The sequence below is a fragment of the Anabrus simplex genome, chromosome 4, assembly GCF_040414725.1.
Source record: "Anabrus simplex isolate iqAnaSimp1 chromosome 4, ASM4041472v1, whole genome shotgun sequence".
In the NCBI taxonomy this organism is placed as follows: Eukaryota; Metazoa; Arthropoda; class Insecta; order Orthoptera; family Tettigoniidae; genus Anabrus; species Anabrus simplex.
In genome coordinates this window covers 289,452,468-289,480,347 of record NC_090268.1, presented here as the reverse complement: position 1 = coordinate 289,480,347, position 27,880 = coordinate 289,452,468, and the positions used below count along the sequence as shown (strand labels likewise).

At 37.4% G+C, this 27,880-nt stretch overlaps 1 protein-coding gene across 1 annotated transcript in view; it reads left to right on the top strand.

The window, feature by feature from the left end:
• The window catches only part of Mcr (macroglobulin complement-related), a 940,753-nt gene extending 914,255 nt beyond the window's left edge, over positions 1-26,498 (top strand). Inside the window, exons 25-29 of the mRNA XM_067145574.2 lie at positions 2,300-2,691; positions 6,670-6,863; positions 6,956-7,130; positions 21,097-21,202; positions 24,286-26,498. Coding sequence (XP_067001675.2) covers positions 2,300-2,691; positions 6,670-6,863; positions 6,956-7,130; positions 21,097-21,202; positions 24,286-24,476 — 1,058 coding nt within the window. The 3' untranslated portion in view covers positions 24,477-26,498. The remainder of the gene's footprint in view (positions 1-2,299; positions 2,692-6,669; positions 6,864-6,955; positions 7,131-21,096; positions 21,203-24,285) is intronic.
• The last annotated feature ends 1,382 nt before the right edge of the window (positions 26,499-27,880 follow it).

Genomic DNA, 27,880 nt, shown 5'->3' with positions numbered 1-27,880 from the left:
TTGCTCTGAAATATAATAAATTTTCAGCAGTTGGACAACACATGCACGACTACAATCACAAGTTTACTGACATTAATCAGGAAATGGAAATCCTCAAAATTATGCATAAAGGACCCCTCCTTAACATAACTGAAAACTGCTTCATACATTTAGACCAATATTTTAATCCAAATTACAAGCTGAATGACATTTCTGAAAAACAAAACATTTTATTTGACCTGCTCATTCATACTTTGGGACATTTTATCTAGCAGTCAGTCCGATTTTTCGTTCTGTTCACAGTACCTTACTTACGCAATCACCTATATTCCTGCACCCATCGGCCCCACCTTAATTCCCTTTCCTTTCCTTCCTACCCCACTCTCTTCTTCTTTTTTTCCCCTCTCTGCACCTCCCCCTAAAGACTTAGGTAGAACCTCATACATTCCTCTCCTCAACGTTTATTCACATCCAACTTCAATTTCGCACGTTGCAGCACGAGGTGATTCCCATACAACATATGTCATTTATTATATTCCCTCTATCATAAATCTTTTTATTCTTAACCATCATCTATACAATTAAAAATTTTTACGGTCCGCATTGAACTGCGAAATTCCATCACCTTATAGATACTACTAATGTATCATCATCATTCAGGATTCTTTAAACAGAAGAGCCTTTATAACATCATTCATTGCATTCACATGAATTGAATATATAGTTTTGTGTACACAACCCAATTTTTTTAATATCATGAGAAGACACCTCGATTTTGGCTCAGATAATCTTTGAACAGGCTACAGGGTATTTAAAGAGCCAGCTTCAATCGCATTTCTATGCGTTAACTGCAACCTATGTATTTTGTTTATCTGTCAGATGCAGCTTTTAATATATTGCAGCGCACCAACGTTTTACGAACCTCTATCAAAAGCAATTATTTAAAAGCAAGATTCTTCACACAGAAGAGCCTTTTCTAACATAGCGCATCACTTTTACGTGAATTGAATGTATAATTTTGTGTACACAACTCAAACATTTTGATATCTTAAGAAGACACTTTGGCTTTGGATCACTTGAACTTTGAACGAACTGCGACGTATTTGGAGAGCCAACTTCAGTCGCATTTCTATGCGTAAATCGCGACCAGCATTTTATGAATATCTATAAAAAACAACTTTTTAACATAGAGCAACAATCCAGCATTTTAGGAACCTCTATTAAAAGGATCTCTTTAATGTAGTACAACGAAAATCTTGAACATTACCTTATTTCTCATATGGTATGTACATATCATTTTTAATATTATTGACACTACACTGTGTCTTCCATTACTTTTTACAGAAATTATTTTATTCAGTGAGCCTTAAAATTCTATTGATTGTATGTACAGTTTTTTAAGACTATTGTGTCATTACATTGTTCATTTTATTTGATACATTTGTATAATTTACTTCATGGCTGATGATGACCTACGATTTATGTTGAAACTAGTCCCTGAATGTTAATATAAATGTATATCATTTATAATTTGTATTGAAAAGGTGGACCTCAAATATAAAACATTTAACTACCGGTACTATTGTAATTCACAGTTCAATACGGACCAATAATCATGAAATTCTTATCTTTTGATTAGTTATCGAGGCTATGGGTAGTGGTACTCGGTACTAAGTACGTTCTTGGCAGGAATGACTAAAAATTTGTCCGAGGTGCTTATGCTTTCTTTCACAACCTAAACATAATAGACCAGGAAACTTTTCATACATTGTCTCTGCAAGCCTTACCATACAAACCACCATCTCCATGCAGACTCTCACTGCCATCCAGCACAAAAATAAGATATTCTGAAGACACTGCCCTTTAATATCATTGTCCAAAAAATTAATAGCACTGATGGCCTAAAGGAAGGTCCGGAATCCCTCAGTCGTGGAGAATGCATAGAATGATCAGTCTCTTTCTCTTGTTTTCATACATCTCTGTCCATCTATTTTCATTATTCTCAGAGGTTGGCAGATGGAGGATGGACTTCAACACAGGTTACAGCTGTTCTTGTGCATTTCTTTTTCATAGTATAAACATACTGGATTTGTTGTTCTAGAAGAATTATATATTTATCTTATAGTTGGTTCAAACACCAAAGTTTGTGAATAATTTCTAACCTGTTTACGTAAGGTAGTGATAACCAAAGTCAAGTGAGGAGTTCAGAATTACAGTTAGTCTTGTTTTACAATTTGGTAATTCTTGTGTACTGAGGAATTCCAGTGAGTGCAAGTAATCACTGCTATAAATAATTAACATCTGAATTTTGTTTTTCCAGGAGGGTTAATGTACTGGGGCAAGGAGAAAGTTCCTGAGCCTCCTACCAAGATGGAAAATCAGAAGCCATTTTTATTGCCAAGACTTCCAAACAAATATGATGCTAGCAATATAGAAACCACAGCATATGCACTGCTAACATATGTGGCTCGACAAGAGATATTGGTTGAACCCATTGTGTTATGGTTGAATTCTCAGAGGTTGACAGATGGAGGATGGGCTTCAACGCAGGATACGGCTGTTGCAATGAAGGCTCTCATTGAGTATACTATTCGCTCCAAGATACGAGATGTGTCCTCCCTGACAGTCATAGTTGAACCTACTGCATTGAAAGAACCAGTGAGACCTCTTCACGTTACAAACAAGAACATAGCCCAATTACAAAAAATAGAGGTTTGTAAAATATCTTCAGAACTGATAGTATAATTGATCAAAAATATTGCAAAGTTATTTTTATTGATTTATTTCTTAAGTATCCTTTGAAATTACCCTGTTTTATCTTGCTTATTTTTTATTTATTTATAATGGTGGAAAAAATATCCATACACCATGAAATAAGGAATGTAGAATATGGGAATTTTGGCAATATATTTGCCAAGGTAACATATTTTATTGGATAAAGGTACGAGACTACAGATTAAAATCCACGCGAGAAAAGCCATCACATATATGCCATGCGGGTCCATTGATAATCGATCTAATTGCCTGACTGTTGAATGCAGGCATGCAAACGTGCATGCATAGTGTCATACTGGTGTTGGATGTCAGCTTGTGGGATGGAGTTCCATGTCTGTTGCACTTGGTCGGTCAATACGGGGATGGTTAATGCCGATTGTGGATGACACTGAAGTTGTCCAATGATGTCCCATACATGCTATTGGAGACAGATCGGGGTATTAAACAGGCCAAGGCAACATATCGACACTCTGTAGCGCACTTTGGGTTACAACAGTGGTATGTGGGCATGCATTATCCTGTTGGAAAACACCCCCGGGAATGCTGTTCATGAATGGCAGCACAACAGGTCAAATCACCAGATGGACATATATAACTGCAGTCAGGGTGCATGGGATAACCACGAGAGTGCTCTTGCTGTAATAGGAAATTGCTCCTCAGACCAGAACTCCCGGTGTAGGTCCAGTATGTCGACGCTGCAGACAGGTAGAATGCTGGCACTCACCTGGCCTCCTCCTAACCAACACACGGCCATCACTGGCACCAAGGCAGAACCAAGTTTCATCGGAAAACACAACAGACCTCTGCTCCATCCTGCAATGAGCCCTCGCTTGACACCGCTGAAGTTACAGACGGCGGTGGTTTGGGATAAGTGGAATGCGTGCTGCAGAGCATCTGGCTCGGAGCTCTCCTTCAAGTAACCGATTTCGAACAGTTTGTTGCGTCACTATGGTGCCAACTGCCGCTTGAATTGCTGCTGCAGACGCAGTGTACTGCACCACAGCCATATGCTGAATACGGCGGTGCTCCCTCTCGGTGGTGCCACGGGGACGTCCGGAGTCCGGTCTTCTTGCGAGCGTATCTTCTCGTGACTACTGCTGCCAGCACGCATGCACAGTGGGGACATTCCTGCCAAGTCGTTCCGCGATAACGCAGAAAGAAAATCCACCTTCACGTAGCCCTATTATAAAGCCTCTTTCAACTGCAGTGAGCTATTGATACTGGCCTCTTCGTTGTTGTAAAGGCATTCTTGACCCACTCACAGTCACTCCGTCCAATCTCACAGGTAACTAACGCTCTCGTATAGTACAGCCTGTATTTAAAGCAAACCTGATGTGCATTGTCATGGGGCTATGCTAATGCGATTTGCGGGAAATTTGAATCAGCGTGATCTTTCAGATGTATAAACACTCCTACCAACGTTCATTAATCTGGCACAACCCGTTCTTGGTGTTTGGATATTTTTTTCTACTGGTGTATTTATTTATTTATAATTCATTCATTCACATTCATTCACAAAGTTCAAGAAACAGCTACACTGAGTACTTCTTACATCCACTGTTAACAAATAACAAACTTAAAATTTGATAATAAAATGTAACAAATATAATAAATGAATAACGTACCAACTAACAAAATCAAACACCATGTTCATAGCAAAGTCAAACTACTTCACAAGAACTTATTTTTAAGAGATAATTCATCTTGCTCTGGAAGACAGGAAACAGTATATTCCAAATGGAATATATTAGCAGTTTTGAAACAACAATGGACGGCTGAAAGAAAAGAAGCAGCAAGCAGGAGGATGAAGGAGTACTGGCGCCAAAGAAAGTTTAAATCATGAGGAGTTATTTACATGGTCCACAGCTGGCCAAAATTAATAAAAGAAGAAGCAGTTTTGAAAGTAAATTTTTTGTTGAAGCATCATGTAAATTTTTAAGAAAATGAAGATACATTATTTCACTCTTTTGCATGTACTTAGACTTGAAAAATAACATATCTACTCTTCAAAGTATTAGCCTATATTTGGCATGTTTTGTTAAAAGAAATGTATAAACATGATTTTTACATCAACAGTTGGTAGGACTGGCGCTTATGCTATGCTTAAGCGAGACCATTAGGAGTGGGGAGAGCGTGCTGTTAGATATTTCCTCCCATTCCATCAGTAACGCTCACGATGTCGGAGCAACAGGTGCACCCTTCCACTGCACAACGCATGATTGTAAAATTTCTTGCTCTTGAAGGAGTTACAGCGGTGGAAATTTACCAGAGATTGTACGCTGGTACAAATGCATTTCCAAAGCAGGAAACTATGAGGAAAAATAAATTGTAATTGCCTTGTGTTTTTCAATAAATGAATTTAAATTTAAAAAATCCTGTTTATATTTGATCCCCCTCGTATATACATACATCTTCATTATAGACTGTTATGTCTTTCAGCATTCAGTCTGCAAACCTTTGTGAATTTACTAAATGCCACCACAATCTTCTATTTGTAATTAGTTCTGTGGCCTTGCTTAGTTCTATACTTCTTATCTTTAAATTGTTAGAAACAGTCTAACCATTATTGTGTTGACCTCCCTCTACTTCTCTTACCATCCAAGACAGAGTCTATTATTTTCTTAGTTAAGCTACCCTCTTCCATTTGACCCCACCACCTTAGCTGGTTTATACTTACAACTTCATCAATAGAGTTAATTCCTAACTTAGCCTTTATCTCCTCATTTTGAGTACCCTCTTGCCGTTCTTCCCACCTGTTTGTACCAGCAATCATTCTCACTACTTTCATGTCTGTTACTTCTAACTTAGGAATAAGATATGAGTCCACCCAGCTTTCACTCTTGTACAGCAAAGTTGGTTTGAAAACAGACCGGTGTGAAGATAGTTTCATCCAGGAGCTGACTTCCTTCTTACAGAATATTGTTGATTGCAACTGTCAACTTGCTGCGTTAGCTTTGGTGCACCTTGATTCAATCTCACTTAGTATACTACCATCTTGGGAGAATACACATCCTAAATACTTGAAATCTATCTATTCCAGCTTCGTATTTGCAACCCGACATTCAGTTCTTTCAGGTTTCTTACCAACTGACATCAGTTCAGTTTTGGTAGTGCTAATTTCCATATCATATTCATAGCACCTATTTTCAGGTTTCAAGTTTCAGCAAAATCTGCCATTAATGGACCCATGGGTTAGGTTTAGAACAAATTGACACAACATGTATGAGGTCACGATGCTCATTCATGAGCAAAACGATCAGAGAGAGTAGGAAGTCAAAACTTGAGAAGTGAACTGGCATTGAAAATTGATCATGCTTATTTTTTTTTAATCTTCCCACTGGTCTGTTTTCAGACTAACTTTGCTGTACAGGAGTGAAAGCTGAGTGGACTCATATCTTATTCCTTAGAAGTAACAGACACGAAAGTAGTGAGAATGATCGTTGGTACAAACAGGTGGGAAGGATGGCACAAGGGTTTTTCATTATTAAATTTTTTAATTATGTGGATCCAGCTACCATAAGCAGACATTTTTGTTCCCATTTAAGCTGCCTGCATGTTAATTCCATATTACTCTAGAAGATGGTGAAGAAACAGATCTTTGCTGTGCAATCTATGACTGAGTTTTACTTAATTTTGTGGGACAAAAATTAAATGTGTCACCAGAGATCTTTTACCTGCAATGGCATACGACATGGAAAGCCAAACTGACTTGACTTTTTGCATTCTTAAAAAAATGTGGCTTACTCTGTCAGGTATGGACTCCCTGTCTTGTAATTTAGAAGCTGACAATCTGACAAGCTGATCAACAGAGAGATGCTTATTATGTTACATCCATTAAAAGGGATAGTTGACATTTACTTTGTTTCTTTGGGTATTGTATAAACTGAATCTTTCATTTTGGACCTATGTTTACAGATTCCAGGAGCTTGGGGCACTGTGAAAGTGCAAGCTAAAGGAGCTGGTTATGCTATTCTCCAGATGTCAGTGCAGTACAATGTGGATGTTCCTCAGTTCCAAACTCCACCACCTGTTCAAGCATTCCATCTTTATGTTAGGCCAAATTACCATGGTCGTAACCACTCTCATATCACTTATAAAAGTTGCCAGAGGTATATGTTCATGCTGAAAAGTAATAATTGTGTAATTTGCCTGTTATTCTTTCTGAAGAGTGTACCTTAATGTTTGTTCTATACTCTTCTAGGTGGACCAATGTGGAGGAATCTGTCAGATCTGGAATGGCAGTACTCGATGTGACCATTCCAACAGGTTATATCATTCAGCAACAGAAGCTGGATGCATATATACTTTCAAGACAAGTTCGTAATCTTCAGAGAGCACGATATCAAGAGAGCAAAGTATTGTTCTACTTTGATTATGTAAGTATTTGTTTTTGTGTGCTGTTATTGTATATTAATTCTGCCCTAACACCAAGGGAATCACCGGGTGCAATCATCAGTCACTTATAGTACCTAGGATCTGTTGTCATTAATATTGGTGACTGTGAGACTGTAGGTATATTGCGATGGCAAGGAATTCAACAGTAAAACTTACCAGCATTTAGAAGGACACCTCCATCACAACCAAGATGAAACTTATCCTTGTGCAAAGTTTAACTTTCCCTACTGCAACCTATGCAGTGATGAACATGACGGTTCGACACAGAACTGATGCTCTAGAAATGTATGCTGTATGTACTCTAAATACCTTGGACAGCACACTGAACTAATGAAATAAGTCCTGAAACAGCTAGATGTCAGAACAAACTGTCAACCCTTATCATCCAAAAATAAGAGTACTTTCCCAAGAGACCGAAGAAATGGAAAGACTCATCACAGAGGGTGTGCACCATCATGATGGATAAACCACAAGATATATAGACTACTAAAGGTAGGCCATGCCCGCTTCTTAAGAGTAGAATTTTCTCATTCTGCTTTGCACGATGTGACACCACTCGAACAGAAAGTCGGCGAGGAAGTTACGCTAGTGAAGCTAGGGCAAGAGAACTGAATTTGTTGCACTGGTTAAAAATATTAGTAAATTGTGCTGTTGCTAAGTGCAATAATTATGGTCATTTGACAAGTGGTGTACTCTGTCACCATTTTCTGAAAGATACAGTGACATGGTGAGAATGATTATCTTGATGTAAGACAGCAGGTAATATTCACTATTCCCATTTCTGCTCATTTCCTTATTTTCCTAAATAAGAAATTGAAAATCAAAGCTGTTCTATAACAACATTTACAATATTGGCATGGAGATAACAAGCAACTGAAAATAATATTTAAGCAGAGTAACTGAAAAGATAAGGAAGCTAGAAATGTTATATTCACAAATAAACTTACCAAGCTTAAGGATAGAGGTCCTTGATTACCTATAAATACACAGTTCAAGAAAATTAGGGGAACATGTTTTGTAATGTCTGTCTGGTATGTGAACGTAAATTTGGTAGATGAGGTTCCAATGGTCGTACAGCATACTTTGAGATCTTAGCTACTCAGGGTACATCAAATCAAAGTTATGCTCCATCTGTAGGCGTAGCCATGCATTAAACTGTCAGCTGACCCCTCAAAACAAAGTGAATAGCGGTGCGTCTGTGTGTCATCGTGAGGTACACAGACTACTGCGGTTATTTGAGCATGTTGTACGTAAACCAGCACATCCCATGAGACATCTTAACGAGGTGTTAGTTGCAAGAGTCGTCAGTTTGATCCAGGAAGGATGGACTTTTCGTCATGTTGCAGTGGATCTCATTGTCTCTCCGTCAGTTATTCACCTCTTGGGGAATCGCTACAATGAGACAGGCAGTTCACGAAGAGGGTTGGACAAGGTCGTAGAAACATGACAACCTCGCAGGATGACCGATATCTGACCATCTGTGCGTTGCGGCATCGTTCAGCAACTACCAGAGAACTGCAACAAGACCTCAGGAAGGTCACTGGAGTCACAGTGTCTGACCAGACAGTAAGGAACAGGTTAAGAGAAGTGTTCTTACGACCCAGACGTCCTGTTCGAGTGTCCCGTTCAACATAGCAACATCGCGCAGCTTGCCTTTTGTTTGCCCGTACCGACGTCAACTGGCAACTTCGCCAATGGAGACCCGTGTTGTTAACAGATGAGTCCAGAATTCCCCTGACACAGCGTGATGGACTAAACGTGTATGGAGCCGCCATAGTGAGCAGTACATCACAATAATAATTATTAAATTAATGTTGTAATGGTCCACCATTTTCCGTCGTATAATGTGCAATATTATTGAATTATATTACTAAACCAGGGACTAGTTTCGGCCTTGGCTGGCCATCGTCAGCCTTAATGTAATACATCTAATAACTAAACAAATGTCCAAACACACAATTGACATAAAAACGAATATACAAACACATAATTAACATTAAAATCTGGGATGAACTATGTGTAAAATCTGAAAAATAAATTAGACTCTAAATTGTTAGCATCTGGAGTATGCTCATCATCCAGACTCTTTCTTGTATTAATATTCATAGAATTCTTAGTTCCATCACTGCTAATCATTACAATTTCAATTGCAAAACGGGAACTGGTAAATGTTGATTCTGTAGTCAGATCATCAATCACCAAATCTACTTGAGTGGTATTAGCAGTATGCAAGCCACTGGACGCCACCGTAAGAACAACCACCAGCTGACGCAGAACTGCTAGATGGTGTTTCCACATTGACCAGCGTAAATAAAATGCTCCCATAGTGCTTGTTAAAATCATGCTGAAATGTTGTTGGACATTGTCAGGACGGCACATGAAGATATGGTTAAAACTTACACAATCTTAATTTGTGGCTGGTATAAATTTGCAATTCATTGCGGTGTCCATGAAGTTAACCTGAATAAATTAGATAAAATTAGATAAAATTAATGAATAGAAGGAGAGAGAGAGAGAGAGAGAGAGAGAGAGCGTGTTAATCAAATGGCATAGGTTATATGAGACTTACCTCTCATTGTGGCATGTGGTGCGTGGCGTTATATAAAGCATCACAATTCATTTGAAGATTTTTAAGAAGGAACTATAATTTTTTTCCCGAACAAATCCGTCAAAAACACTAAAGTATTGATTGATAAATTAAAAAAGTTTAACATTCAATCCAATCATTCTCTCCACTCATTCGATATTGTAAACATGTATCCTAGCATACAAATATCCAAGGTATACCCCATAATTCAAAACAATTTAAGAAAATATAGCAGCCTAATTATATTAGAAACACAGGATTTCATGTCTATGCTTAAATTAGTTATAAGCAACAATTATTTCACTTCTGATAATGTTATTTATCAACAAGAAGGATTGGCTATGGGATCGTCGGCCTCGTGTATCTTAGCTGAGATTTATTTGTATATTTTGGAGCACACCAAAATTGATAATAATAATAATAATAATAATAATAATAATAATAATAATAATAATAATAACTTTGACGACATCCTTTTCTGGGCAAGATATGTAGATGACAGCATAGTAATTACGGATGAGAGCATCACAGATGCTGCTACCACCCTCATTAATCTAAATAATATTGACCCGCATATAAAATTCACACTTGAATCTGAAATTGAACAGCAAAATTATTATCAAGTACCCAGGCTACTTAAGATATAAGATTTTCAGGTAACCCACCCAAACAGTCACTACAATCCGTCAAGATTCTTCACACCCTCAAATTCACAAACGAGCAGTGTACAACAGCATGGTGTACCGAGCCTTCAATGTTCCAATGTCTAAAAGGACCTCAAAAATGAGTTGAACATCATTCGTAATATAGCTCTAATGGATACAACAGTTTCTTTATTGAAAAAATAATCAATAAATATAAATATCGCCCCTGTACCACTTTGAAAAAATATAAACAAAACAACTCCTCCCTTTCTATTTTTTCGTTCAACGAACAAATTCACAAAGTCACCAACATCCTTAAAAAGCATGATGTAAAAGTAGTTTTCAAAACCAACAATAGGAATGCACAAGTCTTATATAATACCACATCCATAAACAAGTTCAATAGTTTTTCAAAATCAGGAGTATACAGGATTATTTGAAACTAGCTGATGTACCCGTGCTTCGCTACGGGATTCTCAGAAAGAATGACTTTGTGGTTTTCCTAACCTGAGATCAACATAGGTCATTACAAAAACGTAAGTATGAATGTAGCGATTAAAAACAATGCTATCATATAAAATACTCGATCAAATGGAAAGCCGCACGTTTTATCACTTTTAACGAACAGTGCTGCGGTTAGATTGCGGTGCTAATCTAATAGTCCAAAGTTCCAGAGCTGGGATGACCAGGCCGCAGATTGTCATGAACACTCATCTGCCATTATTCCGCTAAATATGCACACTGTTCATTCCAATCAGTGCCTCAGAGTAGGCATTGAATAGCCCGAATGCTATGATGATCTAGTGTGTTACGTACCAGTAGTATCAGAAAATTTATAAACCAGGGGAATGGCATGCTAAAGAAGAAAGTTATCTAACTCCCCAGCTACTTCCCATCAATATTCAGACAGGCTGTTCCACTCTGTACGACTGGGCGAGTTGACCGTGTGGTTAGCGGTGCGCAGCTGTGAGCTTGCATCCGAGAGATAGTGGATTCGAACCCCATTGTCGGCAGCGCTGAAGATGGTATTCCGTGGTTTCCCACTTTCACACCAGTCAAATGCTGGGCCTGTACCTTAATTAAGGCCTAAGGCACTCCTAGCCCTTTCCTATCCCATCGTCGCCATAAAACCTATCTGTGTCGGTGCAATGTAAATCGAATAAAAAATACTCTGTACGCAGCAGTAATCCTATCTACCGGAGATGAGGGGCAACAGAAGACACAAAGCACATCACGACAAACAATGGTCAATGTAATGTTATTGTTGATCAATGTTATGAGCTTTCTATATTGTAGGCCTTCACATTTAGTTTTCTTTCGACTCTGTGATTTGTAAAATATTTTATACCATAAAGTTTCTTATTCTCCGACTTTACATACCGATTTTCATTAAATACTGTTTACCCATTTTCTCGTTACTCGGCGCTGATATGGACTTATTAACAAAAATCCAAATTCATGAATATCTTTGTGATCATAGCCAGTACGGTAACAATGCATAAGGAGAAATATTTGATAATTACATTTTAGGCCTTCCCCTAAACTACCATTTTACTCAGTGTGAATAAAATAATTTACAGCCTAGACTATAGCGACTTATTTCCTGACTTTGCATACCGATTTTCATCAAGATAGGACTACTAATAACAACAATATTTGAGAATTAAATTTTAGGCCTTCCCCTAAACTACCATTTTTCTCAGCGTGAATACAATTATTGATAGCCTAGATTATAGCAACTTATTCCCCAACTTTGCATACCCATTTTCTTTAAAATATGACCACTAATAACATAAATAGTTGAGAATTCAATTTTAGGCCTTCCCCTAAACTACCATTTCACTCAGCGTGAGCAAAATGATTTATAGCCTAGATTGTAGAGGCTCATCCCCCGACTTCACATACCGATTTTCATTAAATTCTCTTCAACAGTTTTCTCGTGATGCGTGTACATACATACAGACAAACAGGCAGACAGAAATTACGGAAAAGTAAAAAATGCATTTTCTTGTTACTATGGACATGACCGATACAGAAATACCATTATTTTCAAATTCTGAGCAATGTACAGACAAAACTCTTATTTTATATATATAGATGGTTGTAATTCTTCTTATATCGGACAAAGCAGGAGGAATTTTAATATAAGGTACTAGGAACCCGTCAATGCCCTAAAGTACAATAAATTTTCAGCTGTAGAACAGCATATGCATGACAATAAGCACAAATTCACAGACATAAAACAAGATATGGAAATTCTCAAAATCATCAACAAAGGACCCCTTCTTAACATTACTGAAAGCTGCTTCATACATATAGATCAATATTTTAACCCGAATCATAATCAGAGAACTACTTGAGCTATATTTATGAGATTTTGAATAATTGTTACAATTATTTAAGGGTATACATCAGTTGAATTTCGTGATGATTGAAAAAACTATGAGCAGTGGCATAAGGTTAAATTTAAAAAACGGGCAGTTTTGTTTTTGTACCATTTTCTTGTAATCTAGAAGACTCAGAACCTTGAGTGTTGGAATATGTACTTGCAAATGTGTGGTTAATAGCCTGTAGCAGATTTATGTTGATGAGCTTGATGGTTGATTTTTAAGCAAAAATCCAATCTAGCAAACTTTTTGAGCATTTTGTAGTGGCATTTTTTGGTTATACTTCATAACTTATCTCAATAACTACTAATGGTTTCAAAGCAATTCTGCTACAGGCTATGTACTGGTACTTGCACAGTATGTGGTAGAAATTTCAGGATTGTTCAGTTTTTAGTTCCCGAGAAAAAGGCACATAACTGGTCAACAATTGTGTTCTGAGAAAAATGAGGTTGAAGTTTGAATATGAGCACAATCACAATGTAAACATCAGGTTAAAATAAACATTAGAAAGGCGGTAAAATGACTGACAATCGTTAATGCGTGCTCAGGCTAGCCAATGTGACGAACAGAAGAATCTCCCAAGAAAACAAACTTTCCCGATTTCAGCTACATGATGTAGAACAAGAAATATTCCCAGAAAACAAAAAGAGGGCGTGTCGTTACATGTAATTGATGTATGCAAGTTACATTAAAATATCAATAATGACCTCAAATATGGTTTCTATACCCATGTGTTATATATTGTTGTGATTGGGAAAGAATGGAGAATTTTTTGAACTTAAAAACAAAAAATGCTATTTTTGGTCATTCCACACTACCCTGTTCCCTTAACCCTCCGTCGGGCGCACCTCTGAACGAAACAAAATCAGGCGCAGCCAGCCTAAGAGGCCACCCATATATTTTAACCCCTCCTCTCTACCTAAGAGTTTGCTTAGGATCTAATACATTGCTAGGATCTAAGGAAGGCAAATATACCAAACTAACGGGAAAGAAAGTGTTTATTACATGAAATAAAGCTTAAACTAAAACAACAAAAATTGATTACTTATCACAAAAGAAATGTTAAAATTAGACGAATTAAACATTATAAAAGAAAAAAACTGAAATATAAAGGTAAAATACACTGTCTTCTGACGTGGGACCATCATTCTTTGCCGCATATGTGAGCAGAAACCTACGATGAATCTTCAGAATCAGCAGCTGAATAACAGGTCTGGCACAGTGGTTGTTTAGACAGATCGGTTCATGACAATTATGACACTCGTAATTTGTCATCCTTCTGAATCCTGTTTCAGCCATGCTTGTAGCACACTTGTGTCTTTTGGGAGGTATGGAGGAAGATGTTTCACGTTCTTTTCGGGGCAAAAACCTTTTCAAGCGCAATTGCAGCTGAGTAGGCATTCCACTTATGTTCAGACTTCGCCGGGCTAGATGTCCGATCACTAGTTGACGAGACAAAGTTTTGAGGAAGATTCTCCTTCTTAGTGCTTCCAGTCCATTTCCAATCAAAGTCACATGGGAATTTATGCCGGCTGTGTTCAGACAGGCAAAGAAAATGACCATCGGCCAGCGTCTTGTGTTCTGGCTCACATTGAAAGTTGCAGACATTTGGTCAGCTGTGTCTACTCCACCTTTGGTTATATTGTAGAATGTAACCCTTCTGGCTTCTTCTGCACTCCAGTCGATTGATCAATGGCATCAGTTTCACAAAGTGATGAAATGAGAATTACATTTTTCCCTTTCTTTGGTATGTATGAAATCAAAGTGTTACCACTGTTGAATCCGAACAAGCTGCTATATTGATTCCTCCCTCTGACATTGACAAAACTGGGCGACAACTGTTTTTTATTTTTTCTTACTGTCCCAACATATGATAGCTTCTTCTCTTTCAAATCATTTACCAAATCAATGTCTGAAAACCAATCGTCACAGGTTATGTGACTTGAAGAACGTGAAGTGGACTCAGAAACTGAACAGGAAGGAGGGACTAGCGGTGAGGAAGACGAAGGAGAAGAGAACATAGCGGATGCCTTTTTTCTTGGAAAAGATAAACAGACAAAGTGGACCAAAAAGCCATCTCCGGCTGCTGTTCGTTGTGCACAACGTCACAACATCATTACACACCTTCAAGTCACAGTGCCACGTCACTTGGCTTATTGCTTACTTTATATGGCCCTTCAGGCTGTCTTCCTGCATAAATTTCCATATTGTATGAGTAGAACATTCTGGCATCAACAAGGGAAAATATCTTTATCCCATACTTGGTGGATTTAGATTGTATGTATTGTCTGAAACCGCACTTTCCACGAAATCCTGGCAACATCTCATCGATTGTGACATTTTCTTCCGGAATGTCGTTCTTTTGACAGTTGTGAACAAAACAATCAAACAGTTCATGGATTGGGCAAAGTCGATCATATTCTTTCCGTTGTGAATGGCTGGTAAGATCGTCAAAACGAATACAACGTATGAGGAACTTGAACCGTTTTATACTCATCACGAGGCCAAATTTTTCAATCCCATCTCCTTCTGTTCCCCATAGTTCCTCCAGACTCTGACGGTTCGCTCTGTAAGCTCCAGCCAGGTACAATAGACCAATGAATGCCCTAATTTCTATGAGGTCTGTTTCCCTAGCATCTCTATCTCTGGCAAATTTGGCTTTGACTGAGTCAATATATTGGTTGGTATATCTGACAATCAATTCCAAAATATCTGTATTGAACAAACATTCCCAACATTGTAATATGGTTTTACAATTTCTTGCATCTCCTTTTACACCTGGAAGGTGTGTAATGATGTTGTGACGTTGTGCACAACGAACAGCAGCCGGAGATGGCTTTTTGGTCCACTTTGTCTGTTTATCTTTTCCAAGAAAAAAGGCATCCGCTATGTTCTCTTCTCCTTCGTCTTCCTCACCGCTAGTCCCTCCTTCCTGTTCAGTTTCTGAGTCCACTTCATGTTCTTCAACCTCGTCCTCAGAAGCAATGTCGCTTTCTTCACCCAAATCCTCAACTAAAGCAGGATCATCACCATTATCCTCAAGGAGGATGCTTCATATTTCCGCAACATCCTTGGGGTTGGAGACATCATACAATTTTCGGGCCATTTCAGCAGGAAATCTAAAACTAAAGATATAAATACTTAAATTAGTTATCGATGTAACGTTATCAGGCGCACTCGGCCTGAGAGGCCAGGTTCAGAATAGCACTTATTTCTAAAGATATTGATGAATTTTCACACAGAACAAGCTTATTTTGAGTAAAATTAACCCTTGCAATAAAAATATACTGAAAAAACTCGCCTTCAAAATTATGACGTAATCGGGCGCAGTCGGCCTCACAAGCCGCAGAAGTTACAGACGTGCCGCATAGAGACTGGCAGTCAACTGAGGTACGGTGTCTTATGCACTGCCACGATTCAGGAAACTATTCGTAGGGGTGGCCTGCTGGGGAGTGGGGTGGAGGGAGGGCATGCCAGAACGTGTTTTCCTGGCCTCTCAGGCCAGCTGCACCCGACGGAGGGTTAATAACATTTTAGAAAAGCCAAATATCCTATTTGACCTAATTCCCATTTTTAGAAATGTTAAACCAACAAGTCATAATTCAGTTTTTCATAATATTCACAGCACTTTTCCTCAGCAGCCATCTCTTTTCCCACATCCTTAAGCCATGCCTTAATTCCCCCTTCCCATCCACCCCCTCTCCTTTCGCTGACCTCTTCCCTTGCCCCGCCCCTTCCTTTTCCTTTGAATCTCACAACCGTTAGTATGAGGCACACAACAATACGCCATGCACCACATGCCCCAATGAGAGGTACTTCTCATATAACCTATGCCATTTGACTAACACACTCTCTCTCTCTACTTCTGTTTATTAATTTTATCTATCATTTATTCAGGTTAATGTCATGGACACCGCAATGAATTGCAAATTTATACCAGACATAAATTAAGAATGTGTCAGTTTTAACCATATCTTCATGTGCCGTCCTGACAATGTCCAACAACATTTTAACAAGCACTATGGGAACATTTCATTTTATTTACGCTGGTCAATGTGGAAACACCATCTAGCAGTTCTGCGTCAGCTGGTGGTTATTTACAGTGGCGTCTAGTGGCTTGCATACTGCTAACACCATTCAAGTAGATTTGGTGATTGGTGATCTGACTACAGAATCAACATTTACCAGTTCCCGTTTTGCAATTGAAATTGTAATGATTAGCAGTGATGGAACTAAGAATTCTATGAATATTAATACAAGAAAGAGTCTGGATGATGAGCATACTCCAGATGCTAACAATTTAGAGTCTAATTTATTTTTCAGATTTTACACATAGTTCATCCCAGATTTTAATGTTAATTATGTGTTTGTACATTAGTTTTTATGTCAATTGTATGTTTGTACATTAGTTTAGTTATTAGATGTGTTACATTAAGGCTGAAGATGGCCAGCCAAGGCCAAAACTAGTCCTTAGTTTAGTAATGTAGTTCAATAACATTGCATATTATAGTATAGTGGAACCTCGATTTTTGGAGGGACCACGGAAAAAAAACTTACAACAGGGGAAAATGAAATATCCGGTAAGGAATGAACCATCAATTGTTTATTATAAGTTAAGAACTTCATTTCCCCGTATTGAACTGAGATTCACAATTAGAATTAAAGAAGTTTCAACCTATTCAATACAAAGTGTGTTGTACAAGGTATTCACAACATGTTATTTATTATTACTAGTACCGGTTTCGACGCTTAATGGCGTCATCATCAGCTAGAAATCACTAAGTGGGCAGGGTACATAACATAAAATTGTATACATGATACATGCATTGCAAAGTACAAATGATTGACTATTTTTACATTAAGAGCTAGATGAATAATGAGTAAAATATGATGGCATAATATAACGCATAGAGCTAGCTCTGAATGTAAAAACAGTCAATCATTTGTACTTTGCAATGCATGTATCATGTATACAATTTTATGTTATGTACCCTGCCCACTTTGTGATTTCTAGCTGATGATGACGCCATTAAGCGTCGAAACCGGTACTAGTAATAATAAATAACATGTTGTGAACACCTTGTACAACACACTTTGTATTGAATAGGTTGAACCTTCTTTAATTCTAATTGTCCATCAATAATTTGGCTAAACTTTTTTTTTTTTTTTGCTATTTGATTTACATCACACCGACACAGATAGGTCTTATGGTGATGACGGGACAGGAAAGGCCTAGGAGTGGGAAGGAAGAGGCCATTGCCTTAATTAAGGTACAGCCCCAGCACATGCCTGGTGTGAAAATGGAAAACCACGGAAAACCATCTTCAGGGCTCCCAGCAGTGGGGTTCGAACCCACTATCTCCCGAATGCAAGCTCACAGCTGTGCGGCCCTAACCGCACAGCCAACTCGCCCGGTTGGCTAAATATCACAAAAATGAAATATGTATACTTACAATATTACAAACACCCCTAAACCAAACCAAACTACAGCCTCAATGGGCCTTCCGCCTACCAAGCGACCGCTGCTTGGTCCGATGGCCTACAGATTACGAGGTGATGCATGGTCAGTGTGATGATTCTCTCAGTCATTATTCCTGGCTCTATAGACCGGGGTCACCATCTCACCATTAAATAGCTCCTCAATTAAAGGTAATCATAGAATGAGTGAACCTGGAACCAGCCCTCTTATCCAGGTAAAAATGCCTAACCTGGCCAGAAATCGAACCCGGGCACTCCGGGTGAGAGGCAGGCAAGTTAGACCAAGGGACCAGCTTGAAACATTGTATTACCGGTACGTGACTTAAAAGTCTCGAAACTTTACACTCAGTTTTACCGTGGAAACTTCGTCAGTTTCCTCTGAGAACTTCTTTCAGATCAGCAACTTTGATCAGCCAAACTCTTTGAAAAATCAAATACCCGTAACGCCAAGCCAAACAACAATCAACCACAAGTAGTTTTTCATTCTGTAATCTAATAAATTAAAGCACATTAGATACAAAAGCGCCAACTTGATGGCAAAATCTTTTGTTATTTTTATCTTCCATTGTAATTTGGTCACCAATATACTGTTCGCAGTCTGTTTATGGAAATCTTGTACCGCGTAAATTAGGCCTACATCGACTTTTAAAGGTTGTGTTGAACTCAAGAATATGGTTTCAAATGATAGTATCGATTCTCAAGTTCTCGAATGCATTATATTCAATTCTGCCCGTCACTTACCACAATCAAATTGGAAAGAGAAAAAATATCTTTAACACTTCCGAAATTACTGTTATTTGTGACCTTGAGCTCAGCTGGAAAGTGCACTCACTGTACAAGTCGGTACGAGTGTGAAATGATGCAAAGTTTTTAAATGTAACGTGCGCAAAAAAGGAGACCGCGGTTTCTATAACATTTTAACACAAAAACATGAAATTACCAGTCTTATATTAGGACCAAAACAGTAGGCAATCCCAAAACCTCCCATGGCTCTATGTATGTAAGGTGCAACATCTGTTCTGGTCTCGATAACATAATTGTAGGGCCTATACGATAATATTGAAATACTAAATTTGTGTTGCTTAAGAAGGAGCAGTTTCGATTCCTGCCTGAAAGCGCAATGACTATACAGTGCCCTGAGGGAAGTGCCGAAAACCTGTTCGGCGATACACTCGAAAAAGAAAAAAAAAAAGTAATGTGTGTGATACAGTTTCTTGAAAAATATGTGATCGAGGATTTAACGTTGATGGGACTGAAATTTCTTTTGACAAGAACAAAGGAGAAATCTAAATTTAGCATTTGTAGCTCCTTCCACAGCCTCTTATTTTACTTTTTAGTGCCAAATTTAATCTCAATATCGTTTAACGTTTCCTCTGTCATAATCTGATGGCCTTAATTTAATTTCTTGTCCAACTCTGATTGTGTTGTTTTGATTTTCTTCGCTAGTCTTCAAACTTAAATTCTGTTAGTTTAAACAATTGTAAGAAACTTCAAAATTCTTTACGACACTGACCAGCCGATTAAAAAAATATATCCATTTACAACTTTCTTGTTTCTTTACTCTGAGACATAACTCTGACAGCATTTACATGCCGAGAAGTGAAATGTAACACTATGCGTTTCTAAACAATACAATAAGAGGTCCCATGCAATTTGTATAACTATTGGCCTAGTTTGTACGCAGTTGTTAACTGCTACTAGTAATTTGTATTATGAATGGCAACAAAAAAATGGATGATCCAGCAGTGACTTTCAATTGAATTTCACATTTGGCAAACTAAGTACACTGATGATGGACATGGAAACCTTATGAAACCATAGACAGTTCACATTGGAACCTAGCAATGATGCAAGGAGGCATTCTGTCCTACAGCTTCTCGATAGTGTCCTGAGTTGCACACAACCATTTTTCCTGCAACTGCTTATGTACATTATCCAGTGTTTGTGCAGGTGATTGACATTAGCCCTCACATCTCAGATGTACTCAATTGGTGACAAATCTGTTGACCTTGCATGCCAAGGAATGATGCCCACACTCGTGGAGCCTTTTGGGTGATTCGAGTTGTATGGTCATAATGGCATTTGGTATGCTGTACATAAATAGCAGGTATAGAAGCCACAGAACCTCACTGACATATCACTGTTCCGTAGCCTTATCTTTAACAAACATGAGAAGTGATTGAGAGTTGTAACTGATGGCACCCCAACCCACAGCAAATGGTGTGTGAGGCATAGACATATTCCATTGATGCATCAATGCTAGATCGTTGCACAGTCCTCTGTGGTGCCAAACGCTGATGTAACTATTATCTCTGTTAAGATTGAAGTGGGATTCATCAGAAAAAAACAGTGAGCCCTGTTCATTGCACGGTCATTTGCAGGGACTAAGGTAAATATCACATAGGATTTCATGCTTGTAGTTCTAATTTACTCAAATAGCAATGGATGGTGGTTCTTGTTGAGATCAGCAAATGCAGTGCAGACCTCACAGACCACTAGATCTTCTTACTACTGGACATTGGTGGATATGATTATGTTCTTGGTCTGTAGTGCATCTGATGGGACTAATACCTTTACATATCAATGGCTGCATAAAACATATTTCATACCACAATCTTCAAACACTGTTGTTGAAGTCACTTGCAAACCAATGTATAGATGACTCCTTATGGGTGTATAGCAGTCTCCATGTCCATCAGTATATAATTAATTCTAGTGCATTGAAACTTGTACTTGTTATGAATATTGTGAGAACAGTAATGTGTTGATTTTTAGTTCATAAATTAGTGTTTGGTATTATTTATATGTACTTTTACTGGTTGTTGGATGATACCCTTTTATTTACTTGTAGCTGGATGAAAATGACATCTGCATTAACTTCACTGTGGAACGCTGGCATCCAGTGGCCAACATGTCGCGTTATCTCCCTATAAGGGTGTATGATTATTATGCTCCAGGTAAGAAATTCAATTAATGGTTGAACTCTGTTGTTATTATTTGTTAAATTCTTTGTTTCATACAGATTGGTTACTTACTTTGTAGAACCTGCTTCCATTATGACTTCTGTACCACAATTACTAGATAGCCCTCTGTATCCCATCACTCTCATAACACTTCCTCTTTTCAAAGACTCTTGTTGAAGTCGCTTCATTTTGAACCCGAATTAGAAGCAACACCCTTCCTGTCAGAACTATCTCCTGTAGTACCAGCTAAACATACCTATAATGTATAGTCAAATCCATTACATTCCCTTGAATACTTGGACTTCCCAAGATGATACAATTATTCTTTCAATGTATGTAATGTGCAGACTCTGTTGTAATCCATCTATCTCTGTTGTTTAATCGAAGTTCTCTTCGCTTCTACCTATAGCAAATTATACCTGCATTGTATTGTCTATTCTGATTATGTACTGTATGTGTGAAGAATTATGCAGCTACTAATTCATTCATAACTTTTGCAATATTTTGATTATTTTATTGTATTGATACACTATCCCTCATAGACGAGTATGATTGTCTTTCTGAAGAACTTAGTTTTGTGAGATCTAATGTGACTGTGGAGGCCAATCCTAGAACTGCAGATTTTTCCGAATTTTTGACACACATTTGTTCTGTTTGGTACTGGCTGTGTAGTTTGTTTTTTCTTCATGAGCTTACGTTATTTTCTTGCATTGCGCTTGTCAATTTCTTTTCTCCGCCTTTCTTGCTTGAAGCGCCGAGTTCCTTCCCAGACATTACAATGCCAGACTATGCGGTTACGTGCAGTAGCTTCCCAGTTTTTAATTTTGATTTGACACTTTTTCATGTTGTTTTTTAGCTCCCTATGAATTTTAATGAATTAAAGGTATAATAATTGACAGGAGCAAAGGTAAACCAAAGAAGGCTAAATGCAAAGCACATTTACAGACCCTTACCAGTGATGACAAAGCAGGAATAAAATTGTATACAGGCAGAAGGAATTAAATTTCTGAGAATAATATAAATAATATAAATAATATAAATGAAGACATAAGAAAAAAGAAAGAAACATTAGAAGTTGGTGAGAAAATGGAGAGAAATAGACATGGTTTGGCCATATTAAAAGAATGAATAAAGAAAAGACTAATAAAACATTGAATTACAATGGAAAGAAAGACTGAGAAGGAATCCAGATTATATAGACAGACTTGGTTATGAACAGTTATGAACCATGACACCTGGACAGCAGCTTGGTGATGGATGAGGAGTAAATAGACAGTACAGAAAACCATTGTCTTATCCTAGCTTTAATAATGCAAATTAATGATAATGATGGAAATCAAGGTCAGACAAGAATTGGAACCTAAATGTTCACTTTATCTTTGCTATTCCTTCAACTCTCTCTCTTAAAAAACCTTCAAATTCTCTTTTTTCTTTTCTGGTTAGCATAGGTAATTAGGAGAAGACAGGTAGTTCAATAGGATAGATCAGTGGTTCTCAAATAGTTGAAAGGAGTCACAGCCAAATCAAACAACTTCTGGTATATCTAATAACTGGATATATCCTTATATGTGGTATCTATATCCATATACCACCCAGTCATTTTTTGGGACATATTTTAGCTACGTATTCCATTATGTGTGTATTCAATAGATCTTTGGTTATGTGTTAAAACCGAGCAAGTGGCCGCATGGTTTGGGTCATGTAGCTATCAGCTTGCATTTGGGAGACAGTAGGTTTGAACCCCACTGTCGGCAGCCCTGAAAATGGTTTTCCCTGGTTTTCCTTTTTCACACCAGGCAAATGCTGGGGCTGTACCTTAATTAAGGCCACGTTTGCTTCCTTTCCACTCCTTGGCCTTTTCCTATCCCATCGTCGCCTAAGACTTATCTGTGTCGGTGCAACATGAAGCAAATTTAAAATAAGTTATGTTTTAACAGTAATATACAAAACATTCAATTTTATAACAAAATTGTATGTTGAAATTTGCCCTTTAAAGCTAAAACCACTACGTCTGCCAGTCTATCCAAGTCCACAGGATCCAATCAAAGCTCATCATACATCTCACACGACATAGTTTAGCACCTTATTCCGCATAGCTTTCACAGCTGTTAGAGCAGGGCTTCTCAAACGCCCGAAATCTTACGCGTGCAAATTGAGGCGCAGAATTACCGTATACAGTGCATCGGTCCCATTTGGCTCGGCTCGGACCAACGCTTCATTTCTGGGCTACTGAGCTAAGCTTGGTTCAGATTTGGAGTGCTACGGAGCATGTGAGGAAGAGGGAGACAGGCGGAGCTAGCGAGACAGGCATGGCGAAAGAGAGAGACAGCGCTATTGCTCCAAATCGAGGAGTGGGGGTCTGCACACTGGTCAACCAAGCAAAGTTGTCTTTTGCGCCGTGCACAGTGCATGCACCGGTGCATGCACTCTGAGAGGCCTTGTGTTAGAGTATAATTTTGTAAGACACAACAGAGTTGATAAATTTGTTTCAAAACAAAATTAATTTTCACAATATGGATGATTTATCAAATAAGTGTATGCAATCCAGTCCAAGGTTGGAAATGAAACAGTAATCTTAACAGCCACAAATATGCTTGATGTGGAAGAGGATTCTGCCTGTGATGAAAATAGGAGAGAGTGTGCACCTGACCTGAAGTTTAAAAAATTTGAAATATTTCTGAATTGGGAATAAAACTGTCAATTTTTTTTTTTTTTTTTTTTTCGTTGAACCATGAATCATTCACTTAAACTTTGTTCTTGAGTTTTCAGCGGTAATAAAACTTTGTACTGTTCACACAAACTACTTACATAAACAGATTAAGCAAATCCTTTGTCTATATCACATGATCTTGAATTGACAATTGCCAGTATGTTGTAACCAAAATCCACCAAGTCCAAAATTAAATCCTTACATACTGTAAAGCTCCACATTTATTTTCAGTTACTGAACATGATTCCATTATCCTACCCAAATTATTAGTGTAACATATCTTTTATAAATACAATCTGGAATACATAGGTATGTTTTTCTCCTTTCCTGAAATGTATTAATATTGTATTGTTTTTTCTTTTTTCAGAGCGATTTAATGAAACAATATTTGATGCTTTCCCTACATATTTACTGAACATCTGTGAGGTGTGTGGAAGCAGTCAGTGTCCGTACTGCCCCATTTACAACTTGGCAACAGCTCTACCTGTACCTGTGACTGTGCTGATGGTGACATGTTTAATATTGCTTGTAAGGCACGCCAGATCGTCTTATCTCTAACACGTTGGGAGTAGTTATAATATGTTAAAAAGGATCCAGGGAAAGAACAACCAAAGGAACATGGTTAACAGATTGCTGGTTTAAAGAGTATTGCCAGTCTCAACATATACACTTCATTGAAAACAAGTGCTGGTCCATGGGGGTTGTGGAGCCCACGACGATTCAAGTTCTTCCTCGATGAGAAATCTGCCATTCATTCACATTCATTTTATGTTGTTGTAGTGTCATCCACATTGATACATAACAGGAGTATGTGATTGATCTTGTTTTGGTTTTCTTTGTAGATGTATCTTAATTTCTATAGTGTTTTGATTCATTTCATTTGACTGAATATTAACTGACAATGGAATTGTCTAAAGAACCATGTATATAATTGTGATGTACTGGTAGAATTTGTGTTAATGTGTTTTAAATTTGTTTACCGATACATGGGTAGCACTACAGAATTCCTCTTTGTTATGTAATTGTTATACAATGCATTGATCCAATGCCGCTATCATGTAAGATTAGTAATCAGAGACTAATTAAAACCTACGGAATTTAGTTTACTGATACATAAATGTATTATATTGATCCACATTATTGTGATTTTAAATATACTACCCAGGGTGACTCATTGGAATATCACTGGGACTCTGTTTAATGATAGATCGAGTATCATCACTGTTGGCAGAAGTCAGTCATGCTCATAACAGAGGACAAGAAAACTTTACAATATGTCTTACCAGTGCAACTAGCATTTGTATTGTTACTTTGCTCACACGTAAAGTCTAATGAGAAAATGACCTCTATTATAAACAGTTTTACAGTTTTTTTTTTTTTTTTTTTAAGTAATAGATTTCACTTGCACACGGCAAATATTAGAAGGCCTTTTGAGCCCCCATGCTCTGGCCCTGGCTGAGAACAATGGTCAGACTATATCTGTAAAAGAATGATATAGCTTTCTATTCTGAAACTTGGAGTTCCTTTGTCATTTCTAATAGAGATTGAACATATCTGTGTGTACTATATCAGATCTAATGTGTGATAAAAATATATGACATTAACACTGTTGATTTATATAACAGATTAACAAACCAGACATTACATCACTTATACCAATAGTTACCCTCTCTCACAACCCCACTTGCCGTTGCCATGTAAAACTGTGGGTGTTTCACTCAACGTTGATACGAAACTTCATTATTGTGGTGAAACAGCTGTAAAATAACAAACATGATCATAGTATAAGAAATCACTGTTGCTGACTGATAGAGCTTAAAAACTTGTATTGTTAGGAAAATTACTATAGTGAAATGTGTACAGCTCCAGTGATAAAATTACTTTTCAGTGTTTTATTCATTGGATAGTTTATTATTTATTAGTATTGTTCTAATCGTAACAATAGAAAAATGATGAGCCCTTAAATTCTCCGGAAAGTGCCTCATATTGTTTTGTGTTTCTTAAGCTTTGAAGAAAGAATTTTAATTAGGCCACTGAGATTATATTTTCTAACTCCCTGTAACCTCTGAAGATCTGATTACTTGTCTTGATTATATATACTTTTTCTGTAATTGTTCATTGTCCAGATGTATCACGTAACGACATCTGAGGCTGGTTCTTCCCCTGGACCTGTTGTGTGGAGAAGCTATCATAGCTTCATGTTGGCTGTGTTTCATGAGAAATTTGTATCAAGTAGTAGGAAAAGAAAAAGGTGCCAAGTGTGCATTAACCGATTACTGGTATTGCAGTTACTCACTTTAGAAATATTTTTAAGTCTCCTAAATAGTATGTGCCACTTCCAGTGCAGAATGGGATTGACTTTTTTTATGACTTTGTTTATTAAACTACCACATAGTTACTGATAACTTGAATTAATCAGCATTGGCTTGGCTACATCCAAACTGCCCCATTTTAACAAATACAGTGAGCAAATAGTTTTAAATATGTGGTTAAAGTTTGCATGTAAATGTCATTATACAGTTCAAAAATAGTATTGTAATTTCCATGTGTTTCAAGAGAGAATGATTCTGTTTCTTGATATCTAGCCTCCAAGCTGGTGCTTTCTTTGTGAAAAATAAGAAATGTGTCTACAAGGTTATTCAGGTTTGGTGTACTTGCTGTGAAGACAGCTCAATATTTTTTTGTTATTTATACAAGTATTTATTCAAGTAGTATATTCATGCTTCTTTTTGACATTTGTGTGTAATGGAACTCTAGTCAGGTGTCCATTATGTTGGAAGTTTTGTATTGTTATTGCCTTCCAGTTGCAAGTTAATGATCCATGTATATGAATGGTGCTGTACAAAGTTAATGTACACACACAATCTCCACAGGGTAAGCATTTGTTACTTTTTAATTTTAAGCTTAAACTGGCTCAGATTATTCTCAACTACTTTTTGTTTAAAAATATTATTTTCATTTCATTGTGAATTAAAATGTCAAGTGGAAAGACCTTGTATCTCATGTTGGGAATTTTACAGAACCGAGCGAATACAAACTATTGTATACTATGACACTATTTCTCGTAGTACCAATAACATTGATCTGAGAGGTGTGACAAGAAACTTTTTAATTTGACTCAATGAAAATGTCTGTTTAGCTCTGCAAAAATTATTTTATATTAGGCCAGAAACATTTTCAGGAGTCATCTCCACTCTTGCTAACAATATTGTACTTACTCGGAATGATTTTCGAGTAATCGTGGTAATTAAGGCCTATTTACTCCTTACACCAGATGTTTTAGTTCTGTTTTGGGACACATAGTAACTAATTGCTTATGCCAACTTGGAGGCTGTATTTCAAATAAATGAGCTTGTAATATGTTAGTATCTAGTGCTCTGGTTGTATTTTACCATAATTTTTTTGAGAGAATGAGAAAATAATATATAAAAATATTATAATTTCTAGTTTGGTGAGGGGAGAATGCCTTGATGTGGTCTTACACCATTGTGACCATAACTTGTTGCTAATGTTATTACAAGAGTTTTTAATAATGGTTCCCCCACCTTTATAATAACACTGTTGTATTTTATAATAGACACACCTGGATGAATGCAGTAATAGACTTCCTTTATTTCATTGTTACTTAACCTCTCAGCATGGGAGAATGTTTACTTCACTGCTGTTGTGTACTGTTAAAGAATAATAATAGATCACTGCTAGATTTGCAAGCACTCACTCATACAGTTGTGGTAAATATAAATTTCAGTTATTTTTTTTAAATAAAAAATTTGGTTTATCTATCAGTAATAGACCAACCCTCTTCTCTTTTTCCTGTAATTTGTCAGTGATATAACTGTAGATACAGTTTTCTTGTCACAATCACTCTTTGCATTCTCAGGCACTCTGTCTAAGTCTTCATTCAATGTTATCAACTTTTCTAAATCATTTAAAACTTGGGCATCATTTGCATTTGACTCTTG